This window comes from Palaemon carinicauda, chromosome 15 (genome assembly GCF_036898095.1).
Source record: "Palaemon carinicauda isolate YSFRI2023 chromosome 15, ASM3689809v2, whole genome shotgun sequence".
Lineage (NCBI taxonomy): Eukaryota > Metazoa > Arthropoda > Malacostraca > Decapoda > Palaemonidae > Palaemon > Palaemon carinicauda.
The window spans coordinates 125,185,510-125,198,892 of record NC_090739.1 but is presented as its reverse complement, the minus strand read 5'-3'; the positions used below and the strand labels follow the sequence as shown (position 1 = coordinate 125,198,892).

General features: G+C 36.6%; 3 protein-coding genes across 3 annotated transcripts; all 3 read right to left on the bottom strand.

Annotated features, from left to right (window-relative positions):
- Window positions 1-1,213: 1,213 nt before the first annotated feature.
- On the bottom strand, window positions 1,214-1,669 carry LOC137654166 (uncharacterized). Its single transcript, XM_068387804.1, has one exon. It carries the CDS (start codon window positions 1,667-1,669, stop codon window positions 1,214-1,216), a length of 456 nt encoding a protein of 151 aa, XP_068243905.1.
- Window position 1,670: 1 nt separating this feature from the next.
- LOC137654165 (uncharacterized) lies at window positions 1,671-2,030 on the bottom strand. The gene has a single exon (XM_068387803.1). The coding sequence runs from the start codon at window positions 2,028-2,030 to the stop codon at window positions 1,671-1,673; it is 360 nt and encodes a 119-aa protein (XP_068243904.1).
- A 1-nt stretch (window position 2,031) lies between these two features.
- LOC137654164 (involucrin-like) lies at window positions 2,032-4,443 on the bottom strand. Its single transcript, XM_068387802.1, has one exon. It carries the CDS (start codon window positions 4,441-4,443, stop codon window positions 2,032-2,034), a length of 2,412 nt encoding a protein of 803 aa, XP_068243903.1.
- Window positions 4,444-13,383: the final 8,940 nt, after the last annotated feature.

The following is a 13,383-nucleotide window of genomic DNA, read 5'->3' as shown; positions in this document are numbered from 1 at the left end:
TTCAGTGAAAATATTTGACATCTCTCCACTCGTGACAGGCTCCATGATTGAATTTTCGATAGAATTAATATTTGTTCTTCAATTCTCAATCTAAAAGTCAGGCTTTTGCTCTTCGTTTTTTAGTGTTTTTAATCCACTTGGCAAACACCAGTGGCATCTGAAAACAAGATTCATGTATTTTCTTTCGAAAGTTTTCAAAATACGAAAAAGTTCATGCCATTTCCAAATTGGCGTTCAGCGGTACGCAGTGGGAATTCAACTCTTCTTTTAAGTGAAATATAAATACCTCGATGCGGTAATGTCCCAGACTGGGGTTCGAGTCCCGCTCAAACTTGTTAGTTTCTTTGGCCGCTGTGAGTAAAAGATGGGGGGTTCGGAGGAGGCTATAGGTCTATCTGCCGAGTCATCAACAACCATCGCCTTGGCCCCCTTGGTCCCAGCTTGGGTGGAGAAGGGCCTTGGGTGCTGATCATGTGTGTATGTGATCAGTCTCTAGGGCATTGTCCTGCTTGATAGGGCAATGTCACTGTCCCTTGGCTCTGCCATTTCTGAGCTGCCTTTAAAACTTTAAACCCAATTGTTTTCACTTCTTGTGATTCATGTTAGTTTGTGCTTGTCAGCATGTGTGCGTGTGTACGTTTGTACAGTATGTATATTTATGTAAGGACAAGTCATAGACCCACTTTGAGTTTCCAAGGAAAAAGTTAGTGAACGCAACTGTGTGCTTTTTGTTTTATATCTAAACAATTTGCATTTTATATACAATACATCCAATTCCATCTGAGAACTGAGAATCTGACTTCAGGCCAGGATCTATCTCATAATCTGACTTTAGATTTGTCTTCAGATAATGAACCATCTTAAAACATCATTCCCCATGCTGTGCCATCTCAAAATCTAAGTCCAGATGCTGCTCAGTACTAAAATCTCACTCCATAATTTGCTCCATCTCAAAATCTCACTCCATAATTTGTTCCATCTCAAAATCTCACTCTATAATTTGCCCCATCTCAAAATCTCACTCCATAATTTGCTCCATCTCAAAATCTCACTCTATAATTTGCTCCATCTCAAAATCTCACTCCATAATTTACTCCATCTCAAAATCTCACTCCATAATTTGCTCCATCTCAAAATCTCACTTCATAATTTACTCCATCTCAAAATCTTACTCCTAAGGGAGCTCAATCTCAACGTATATCTTAAAATGAGATTATATCTTAAATTCTGTTCCCACACGATGCTCCATCTCAAAATCTGATTCCACACGGTGCTCCATCTCAAAATCTGACTCCACACGGTGCTCCATCTCAAAATCTGACTCCACACGGTGCTCCATCTCAAAATTTGACTCCACACGGTGCTCCATCTCAAAATCTGACTCCACATGGTGCTCTATCTCAAAATCTGACTCCACATGGTGCTTCATCTCATAATCTGACTCCACATGGTGCTCCATCTCAAACTCTGACTCCACACGGTGCTCCATCTCAAAATTTGACTCCACACGGTGCTCCATCTCAAAATCTGACTCCACATGGTGCTCTATCTCAAAATCTGACTCCACACGGTGCTCCATCTCAAAATCTGACTCCACATGGTGCTCTATCTCAAAATCTGACTCCACATGGTGCTTCATCTCATAATCTGACTCCACATGGTGCTCCATCTCAAACTCTTGACTCCACACGGTGCTCCATCTCAAAATTTGACTCCACACGGTGCTCCATCTCAAAATCTGACTCCACATGGTGCTCCTTCTCAAACTCTGACTCCACACGGTGCTCCATCTCAAAACTTGACTCCACACGGTGCTCCATCTCAAAATCTGACTCCACATGGTGCTCCTTCTTAAACTCTGACTCCACACGGTGCTCCTTCTCAAACTCTGACTCCACACGGTGCTCCATCTCAAAATCTGACTCCACACGGTGCTCCATCTCAAAATTTGACTCCACATGGTGCTCCATCTCAAAATCTGACTCCACATGGTGCTTCATCTCATAATCTGACTCCACATGGTGCTCCATCTCAAACTCTTGACTCCACACGGTGCTCCATCTCAAAATTTGACTCCACACGGTGCTCCATCTCAAAATCTGACTCCACATGGTGCTCCTTCTCAAACTCTGACTCCACACGGTGCTCCATCTCAAAACTTGACTCCACACGGTGCTCCATCTCAAAATCTGACTCCACATGGTGCTCCTTCTTAAACTCTGACTCCACAGGGTGCTCCTTCTCAAACTCTGACTCCACACGGTGCTCCATCTCAAAATCTGACTCCACACGGTGCTCCATCTCAAAATCTGACTCCACATGGTGCTCTATCTCAAAATCTGACTCCACACGGTGCTCCATCTCAAAATCTGACTCCACACGGTGCTCCTTCTCAAACTCTGACTCCACACGGTGCTCCATCTCAAACTCTGACTCCACACGGTGCTCCATCTCAAAATTTGACTCCACACGGTGCTCCATCTCAAAATCTGACTCCACATGGTGCTCTATCTCAAAATCTGACTCCACATGGTGCTTCATCTCATAATCTGACTCCACATGGTGCTCCATCTCAAACTCTGACTCCACACGGTGCTCCATCTCAAAATTTGACTCCACACGGTGCTCCATCTCAAAATCTGACTCCACATGGTGCTCTATCTCAAAATCTGACTCCACACGGTGCTCCATCTCAAAATTTGACTCCACATGGTGCTTCATCTCATAATCTGACTCCACATGGTGCTTCATCTCAAACTCTGACTCCACACGGTGCTCCATCTCAAAATCTGACTCCACATGGTGCTCTATCTCAAAATCTGACTCCACATGGTGCTTCATCTCATAATCTGACTCCACATGGTGCTCCATCTCAAACTCTGACTCCACACGGTGCTCCATCTCAAAATTTGACTCCACACGGTGCTCCATCTCAAAATCTGACTCCACATGGTGCTCTATCTCAAAATCTGACTCCACACGGTGCTCCATCTCAAAATTTGACTCCACATGGTGCTTCATCTCATAATCTGACTCCACATGGTGCTCCATCTCAAACTCTGACTCCACACGGTGCTCCATCTCAAAATTTGACTCCACACGGTGCTCCATCTCAAAATCTGACTCCACATGGTGCTCTATCTCAAAATTTGACTCCACACGGTGCTCCATCTCAAAATTTGACTCCACATGGTGCTCCATCTCAAACTCTGACTCCACACGGTGCTCCATCTCAAAATTTGACTCCACACGGTGCTCCATCTCAAAATCTGACTCCACATGGTGCTCCTTCTCAAACTCTGACTCCACACGGTGCTCCATCTCAAAACTTGACTCCACACGGTGCTCCATCTCAAAATCTGACTCCACATGGTGCTCCATCTCAAACTCTGACTCCACACGGTGCTCCTTCTCAAACTCTGACTCCACACGGTGCTCCATCTCAAAATCTGACTCCACACGGTGCTCCATCTCAAACTCTGACTCCACACGGTGCTCTATCTCAAAATCTGACTCCACACGGTGCTCCATCTCAAAATCTGACTCCACATGGTGCTCCTTCTCAAACTCTGACTCCACACGGTGCTCCTTCTCAAACTCTGACTCCACACGGTGCTCCATCTCAAAATTTGACTCCACACGGTGCTCCATCTCAAAATCTGACTCCACATGGTGCTCTATCTCAAAATCTGACTCCACATGGTGCTTCATCTCATAATCTGACTCCACATGGTGCTCCATCTCAAACTCTGACTCCACACGGTGCTCCATCTCAAAATTTGACTCCACACGGTGCTCCATCTCAAAATCTGACTCCACATGGTGCTCCTTCTCAAACTCTGACTCCACACGGTACTCCATCTCAAAACTTGACTCCACACGGTGCTCCATCTCAAAATCTGACTCCACAGGGTGCTCCTTCTCAAACTCTGACTCCACACGGTGCTCCTTCTCAAACTCTGACTCCACACGGTGCTCCATCTCAAACTCTGACTCCACACGGTGCTCCTTCTCAAACTCTGACTCCACACGGTGCTCCATCTCAAAATTTGACTCCACACGGTGCTCCATCTCAAAATCTGACTCCACACGGTGCTCCATCTCAAAATTTGACTCCACATGGTGCTCCATCTCAAAATCTGACTCCACATGGTGCTCCTTCTCAAACTCTGACTCCACACGGTGCTCCATCTCAAAACTTGACTCCACACGGTGCTCCATCTCAAAATCTGACTCCACACGGTGCTCCTTCTCAAACTCTGACTCTACACGGTGCTCCATCTCAAAATCTGACTCCACATGGTGCTCCATCTCAAAATCTGACTCCACACGGTGCTCCATCTCAAAATTTGACTCCACATGGTGCTCCATCTCAAAATCTGACTCCACATGGTGCTTCATCTCATAATCTGACTCCACATGCTGCTCATTACTAATCCTCATGCCGTTCCATACTCAAATCCAACTCCATAAGATGCTCCATCTCGAAATCTTACTCCTATTGGAGCTCAATCTCAACATGTATCTAAAAATGAGACTATATCTTAAACTCCGTCACCACACAATACTCCATCTTAAAATCTGACATCACATGGCGCTCCATCTCAAAATCTGACTCTTACATGGTGGTACATCTCAAAATCTGACTCTTACATGGTGGTACATCTCAAAATCTGACATCACATGGTGCTCCATCTCAAAATCTGACTCTTACATGGTGGGTACATCTCAAAATCTGACTCTTACATGGTGGTACATCTCAAAATCTGACATCACATGGTGCTCCATCTCAAAATCTGACTCTTACATGGTGGTACTTCTCAAAATCTGACTCTTACATGGTGGTACATCTCAAAATCTGACATCACATGGTGCTCCATCTCAAAATCTGACTCTTACATGGTGGTACATCTCAAAATCTGACTCTTACATGGTGGTACATCTCAAAATCTGACATCACATGGTGCTCCATCTCAAAATCTGACTCTTACATGGTGGTACTTCTCAAAATCTGACTCTTACATGGTGGCACATCTCAAAATCTGACATCACATGGTGCTCCATCTCAAAATCTGACATCACATGGTGTTTCATCACAAAATCTGACTCCACATTCTGCCCTGTCTCAAAATATGACTCTTACATGGTGGTACATCTCAAAATATTATGTCACATGCTGCGGTATCTCAAAATTTGACTGCAAATGCTACTTCGTCTCAAAATGTGACTCCATATGCTGCTCTATCTCAAGATGTTACTCTAAGTGTTGACCTGATTCGATGAAGACTTCATGATTTTACTTGTATCATCTAATAATATTTTCACAGCTTATATATATCCAACTTCATCAATATCATCATGTCAAAAGCGAACTATAATTGTTTCTGTATCTCAAAATCTGACTCCAACATGTTTCTCCATCTCAAAATATAACTTCATGTGGTGCTCCATCTAAAAATCTGGCTGCACATGCTGCTCCCTCTTAAAGTTTGAATCCACATAGTGCTCATCCCCAAAATCTGACTCCACATGGTGCTCCTTCTCAAGAACTGACTGCACATGCTGCTTTGTCTCAAAATACAACTGCACGTGCTGTCCCATCTCAAAATACAACTGCACGTGCTGTCCAATCTTAAAATTTGAATACACACAGTGTTCCATCTGAAAATGTCACTCCAGATGCAAGTCCATCCTAAAATCTTTTTTCCTATTGCTGCTCCATTTCAAGTTCTGACTCCAGGTGGTGATCAGTCTCAAAATCTGACTCTGCATGGTACTATCTGACTTTAGATGGGGCTTTATCTCAGAATCTGACTCTATGGATGTTGCATAAGATTTTTCATGACTCTGACCATCCTTTACATTCAGATCTCCCTGGACAATTCTATTTTGTTCGTAATACTAGGCAGGCAGTTCATTCTAATAGCCAGGCCTTCTCCATCATGAGGCTCAATACGACACAGTACCCTAGAAGTTTTATTCCAGCTGTGACCAAGTTGTGGAATGATCTTCCTAATCGGGTAGTTGAATCAGTAGAACTTCAAAAGTTCAAAGTTGGAGCAAATGTTTTTATGTTGACCAGGCGGACATGAGTCTTTTTATAGTTTATATAGGACATATCTGTTTTTGACGTTGTTAATAGTTTATATAGGACATATCTGTTTTGACGTTGTTAATAGTTTATATAGGACATATCTGTTTTGACGTTGTTACTGTTTTTAGAATGATTTATTGTTAATTTATTCTCATCATTTATTTATTTCATTATTTCCTTTCCTCACTGGGCTATTTTTCCCTATTGGAGCCCTTGGGCTTATAGCATCTTGCTTTTCCAACTAGGGTTGTAGCTTGGCTAGTAATAATAATGATAATAATAATAATAGCTACTTCCCCATCTTAAAATCTAGCTGCACATCTCTACCGGTATCAAATCTTCATCAGTTATCCTTCAGTATACAGACAAACACTAAATAAGTAACAGATATTCCTATCTTATTCATTTGATTCTATTCAGACATAGACTAACAGTTTGATAACAAAAACACCTGAATGAATACATAACCTTATTCCAAATTTAATGGCTTGGATAACTATGCCTGGTTTTGCTCATAATATCAAATACACTAATTAAAACATTTTTGATCTCGTATTATTATTATTATTATTATTATTATTATTATTATTAAGAAACTGGAGAATTACGACAACGCCAAACATTCTTAAATTTATTTCCATCACCAACAAATAACAACGTTTCAAACATCTCTGTGTTCATAATCATAATCATGTTCCTGGGTAAAAGAAAGTAAAACAATAAAGAGCAAGCTGTACATAAATATTGTAAACAAACAAATAAATTCTAAGTTAGAATGGGGAAAAGGCACAATTAGGCAATCTTCAAAGGAAAACTAGAAATTTCTTGATTAAGTTGTGGCTTTTTAGATTTTATAAAAATTGACTCTGCTATTCTTATTTCATTTTCATATGAGCCTCTGTATATTATTGAAAAGATGTCCAAAGAGAATGAACACTTACAATCCATTTCGCAATGGTCTCGTATGCTGGACTGTAAAGGTTTGGACAAGGCTCTGCCAGTTCGGCTGCTAATTCCCTTGTGATCTTGGTAGCGAGAAAAAACGCATTTTTTCGTGGAGCCAATGTAAGCTAATTGGCAATTTGGACAGTTAAACAGGTAAACCACCATTGATTCAAAGGTCTTTTGCAGCTTTTCTTTGTGGTTAACAAAACTTTTTATTTTGGAGTAATTATAGAATATTAAATTCGGTTTAATTTGTGGTAGGTATTTACAGTCCAGCATACGAGACCATTGCGAAATGGATTGTAAGTGTTCATTCTCTTTGGACAACTTTTCAATAATATACAGAGGCTCATATGAAAATGAAATAAGAATAGCAGAGTCAATTTTTATAAAATCTAAAAAGCCACAACTTAATCAAGAAATTTCTAGTTTTCCTTTGAAGATTGCCTAATTGTGCCTTTTCCCATTCTAACTTAGAATTTATTTGTTTGTTTACAATATTTATGTACAGCTTGCTCTTTATTGTTTTACTTTCTTTTACCCAGGAACATGATTATGATTATGAACACAGAGATGTTTGAAACGTTGTTATTTGTTGGTGATGGAAATAAATTTAAGAATGTTTGGCGTTGTCGTAATTCTCCAGTTCCTTATTAAACTGAGGTTCCCTTCCACCCGTTCAGTATCGGATATTATTATTATTATTATTATTATTATTATTATTATTATTACTTCTTGCTAAGCTACAACCCTAGTTGGAAAAGCAGGATGCTATAAGCCTTGGGGCCCCAAGAGGGAAGATAGCCCTGTGATGAATTTAACTATTATTATTATTATTATTATTATTATTATTATTATTATTATTATTATTACTTGCTAAGCTACAACCCTAGTTGGAAAAGCAGGATGCTATAAGCCCACGTGCCTCAACAGGGAAAATAGCCCAGGAAAGGAAGCTAGGGAAAATGAAATATTTCAAGACAATAAAAAGCTTCATATTTGGCAACGATGAATTTACCTTGGCGGACTCATGACAGTGAAAAATCAAAGCTGTCATGCGGAAAAATAATGGATAGGCAAGTCCTTAAGATAATAACGCTACGTTTCACAAAAAGAGCGTAATAGTATGATTAACTACTAACGTAAATGTCAAGGACAAAGTGATTTCGAGTAAATTGCCAACTAGGTTTGATACGTGCTTACATTTTAAGATTTTAACTGCGAAATAAATGCTGAGTGATATTTTAGGATTAGGATTTAGCTTTTGAAATGGGTGATATTATATTATATATGAGGAAAGTGTTCGATCGTTTAAAAATGATTAGGAAGGATATATTAAGAGTCGAATATTTGATAGATAATTTTTTAATGTGGTAGTAACTTCTGTGTTTTTCTTTTATCTTGAAGCAAACATTGATGGAGAAGTGTCTATATATATATATATATATATATATATATATATATATATATATATATATATATATATATATATATATGCATATGTCCGTATATTATATATAAATCAATGTATATATACATATATATATATATATATATATATATATATATATATATATATATATATATATATATGCATATGTCCGTATATTATATATAAATCAATGTATATATACATACATATATATATATATATATATATATATATATATATATATATATATATATATATATATATATATGTACGTATATTATAATAATAATAATAATAATAACAATAATAATAATAATAATAATAATAATAATAATAATAATAATAACACTATATATATACGTTGTGTGCATATCAATTGAGCCATAGAATCTCGTACTTCTTCAATTCAGAAATTAATTTCTTTTTTCTTTTTTCTTTTTATTTTCTGTTCCTTTTTTCTTGTATCTTGGGTGTTTTTGATTAATGGATAACATTTAAAAAAATGCACAATTATGATTGTTTGTTTCGTCATTCACTATATTTTGCAGAAACATTGTTATACACAACAGTACGCGCGCGCGCGCACACACACACACACACACACACACACACACACACATATATATATATATATATATATATATATATATATATATATATATATATATATATATATATATATATATATATATATATATGTACGTCTGTGTGTGTGTGATTCTCTTGTAGAAATCTATCATAAGCAAATCATCTTGATTGAATAAGGAGATCTAACACGTGAAATATAATCTTGGCATGAGAGAGAGAGAGAGAGAGAGAGAGAGAGAGAGAGAGAGAGAGAGAGAGAGAGAGAGAGAGAGAGAGAGAGAGAGAGAAGTAAAGTTTTAGTTCAAGAACCATTCCAACAGTAAAATTTAAAGGGATTTCTTTATAAAATCAGGGTAAAACAGAGAGAGAGAGAGAGAGAGAGAGAGAGAGAGAGAGAGAGAGAGAGAGAGAGAGAGAGAGAGATGTAAAGATTTAGTAGGAGAACCATTCCAACATTAAGATTTAAAGGAGTTATTTGTTATAAAATCAATGTAAGAGAGAGAGAGAGAGAGAGAGAGAGAGAGAGAGAGAGAGAGAGAGAGAGAGAGAGAGAGAGAGAGAGACATAAGTAAAGTTTTAGTATAAGAACCATTCCAACGGTAAGATTTAAAGGAGTTATTTGTTATAAAATCATGGTAATAGTGTGAGAGAGAGAGAGAGAGAGAGAGAGAGAGAGAGAGAGAGAGAGAGAGAGAGAGAGAGAGAGAGCCTTACCTTACCTTATTCTATGTTTGGGTTCCCCCAGGTCCCTCAGTGTGAGGCACCTCGTATATCCACCAGAGAGTTGCTAATGCATCTTCCGGTATATTTTGCATCTTCCAGTCTTGGATGGTCTGGGATGAGAGAGAGAGAGAGAGAGAGAGAGAGAGAGAGAGAGAGAGAGAGAGAGAGAGAGAGAGAGAGAGAGAGAGACATATGTAAAGTTTTTAGTACAAGAGCGAAAGTAATTTAGTCAGAAGCCTAATTTCCCTTTGATATAAAAGCCCTCAAATGTAATTTATTCATTAGAGCTTCTACGCCCTGAACAGCAGCAGTTAGAATTTTATTTCCTCTTTTCAAACTACCGTAACTTTCTGAACATTGTTGAAATAACACGTCGTATTTTTTCTCTTTTTTTCTTATATACTTTTATGATTACTTTAATTACATTTATTACTAAAACCAGGCACCGTTGTCATTTTGTTTATGGGAGATTGTTAAGGTAATATTTTTCACTTGAGGAATATTGTTAAGATAATATTTTTCAGTTAAGAAAGATTGTTAAGATAATATTTTTTACTTAACAGTGATTATCAAGATAATATATTTCACTTAAGGATGATTGTTAAGACAATAATTTTCACTGGGGAGAGATTGTTAAGATAATATTTTTTAAGGGTGATTGTCAAGATAATAATTTTTCATTTAAGGGAGATTAAGATAATATATTTCACTTAAGGGTGATTGTCAAGATAGTAATTTTTTATTTAAGGGAGATTGTTAAGATAATATTTTTCACTTAAGGGAGATTGTTGAGATAATATTTTTCAATTAAGTGTGTGATTGTGAAGATAATGTTTTTCACTTAAGGAAGATTGTTAAGATAATATTTTTCACTTAAGGGAGATTGTTAAGATAAAAGTTTTCACTCAAGGGAGATTGTTAAGATAATATTTTTCACTTAAGGGAGATTGTTAAGATAATATTTTTCACTCAAGGGAGATTGTTAAGATAATATTTTTCACTCAAGGGAGATTGTTAAGATAATATTTTTCACTTAAGGGAGATTGTTAAGATAATATTTTTCACTCAAGGGAGATTGTTAAGATAATATTTTTCACTCAAGGGAGATTGTTAAGATAATATTTTTCACTTAAGGGAGATTGTTAAGATAAAAGTTTTCACTCAAGGGAGATTGTTAAGATAATATTTTTCACTTAAGGGAGATTGTTAAGATAATATTTTTCACTCAAGGGAGATTGTTAAGATAATAGTTTTCACTCAAGGGAGATTGTTAAGATAATATTTTTCACTTAAGGGAGATTGTTAAGATAAAAGTTTTCACTCAAGGAAGATTGTTAAGATAATATTTTTCACTTAAGGGAGATTGTTAAGATAAAAGTTTTCACTCAAGGGAGATTGTTAAGATAATATTTTTCACTTAAGGGAGATTGTTAACATAAAAGTTTTCACTCAAGGGAGATTGCTAAGATAATATTTTTCACTTAAGGGAGATTGTTAAGATAATATCTTTCACTCAAGGGAGATTGTTAAGATAATATTTTTCACTCAAGGGAGATTGTTAAGATAATATTTTTCACTTAAGGGAGATTGTTAAGATAAAAGTTTTCACTCAAGGGAGATTGTTAAGATAATATTTTTCACTCAAGGGAGATTGTTAAGATAATATTTTTTCACTTAAGGGAGATTAAGATAAAAGTTTTCACTCAAGGGAGATTGTTAAGATAATATTTTTCACTTAAGGGAGATTGTTAAGATAAAAGTTTTCACTCAAGGGAGATTGTTAAGATAATATTTTTCACTCAAGGGAGATTGTTAAGATAATATTTTTCACTTAAGGGAGATTAAGATAAAAGTTTTCACTCAAGGGAGATTGTTAAGATAATATTTTTCACTTAAGGGAGATTGTTAAGATAAAAGTTTTCACTCAAGGGAGATTGTTAAGATAATATTTTTCACTCAAGGGAGATTGTTAAGATAATATTTTTCACTCAAGGGAGATTGTTAAGATAATATTTTTCACTTAAGGGAGATTAAGATAAAAGTTTTCACTCAAGGGAGATTGTTAAGATAATATTTTTCACTTAAGGGAGATTGTTAAGATAAAAGTTTTCACTCAAGGGAGATTGCTAAGATAATATTTTTCACTTAAGGGAGATTGTTAAGATAATATTTTTCACTTAAGGGAGATTGTTAAGATAAAAGTTTTCACTCAAGGGAGATTGCTAAGATAATATTTTTCACTTAAGGGAGATTGTTAAGATAATATTTTTCACTTAAGGGAGATTGTTAAGATAAAAGTTTTCACTCAAGGGAGATTGCTAAGATAATATTTTTCACTTAAGGGAGATTGTTAAGATGATATTTTTCACTTAAGGGAGATTGTTAAGATAAAAATTTTCAATTAAGGAAGATTGTTAAGATAATATTTTTCACTTCAGGTTTTTCCTTCATATTCTACTCGATTTATAATTGAACTTCTTTTTCGGGTGTTATTAATAATATTTAATTATGAATATACGATTTTGTTTTCTCTACAGCATATCCCGTGTGAATTCTGTAATCTAAAACGTTTAGGAGACATATTGTTCTCCAAGTATTATAATTGTGCGTATAACCATTAGTGTAAAATATGTATTTCAAGTCCTTTGATCATCCTAATTGCTTCTTGGTCTACTTCAAACTGGAGAGAGAGAGAGAGAGAGAGAGAGAGAGAGAGAGAGAGAGAGAGAGAGAGAGAGAGAGAGAGAGAGAGAGAGTATATAAAAGATTAGCATGCATATTTTATAATCATTCCAAGAGTAAGATTTAAACGGATCTTTTTATATAAAGTAGGGTAAGAGAGAGAGAGAGAGAGAGAGAGGAGAGAGAGAGAGAGAGAGAGAGAGAGAGAGAGAGAGAGAGAGAGAGAGAGAGAGAGAGAGAGAGTATATAAAAGATTAGCATGCATATTTTATAATCATTCCAAGAGTAAGATTTAAACGGATCTTTTTATATAAAGTAGGGTAAGAGAGAGAGAGAGAGAGAGGAGAGAGAGAGAGAGAGAGAGAGAGAGAGAGAGAGAGAGAGAGAGAGAGAGAGAGAGAGAGAGAGTGAGTATATAAAAGATTAGCATGCATATTTTATAATCATTCCAAGAGTAAGATTTAAACGGATCTTTTTATATAAAGTAGGGTAAGAGAGAGAGAGAGAGAGAGAGAGTGAGGTGTAAAAGTTTACAATACATATATTTATAATCATTCTAACAGTAAGATTTAAAGGGGTCTTTTTTTATAAAATCAGGGTAAAAGCCGGAGGAGAGAGAGAGAGAGAGAAGAGAGAGAGAGAGAGAGAGAGAGAGAGAGAGAGAGAGAGAGAGAGAGAGAGAGAGAGGGGGGGTGTATAAAAGATTAGAATAATAATATTTATAATCATTACAACAGTAAGATTTAAAGGGATCTTTTTTAATAAAATCAGGTTAAAAGCCAGAGAGAGAGAGAGAGAGAGAGAGAGAGAGAGAGGATTGATTGATTGATTTTAAAGTTTTCAGGCGTCCTGACATCTAAGGTCATTGAAGAGAGAGAGAGAGAGAGAGAGAGAGAGAGAGAGAGAGAGAGGATTGATT

Excerpts from the sequence above, each read along its gene's own strand:
- LOC137654164 (XM_068387802.1), bottom strand. The coding sequence starts at position 4,443 with ATGAGGATTAGTAATGAGCAGCATGTGGAGTCAGATTATGAGATGAAG.
- LOC137654166 (XM_068387804.1), bottom strand. The coding sequence starts at position 1,669 with ATGGAGCACCATGTGGAGTCAGATTATGAGATGAAGCACCATGTGGAG.
- LOC137654165 (XM_068387803.1), bottom strand. The coding sequence starts at position 2,030 with ATGGAGCACCATGTGGAGTCAGATTATGAGATGAAGCACCATGTGGAG.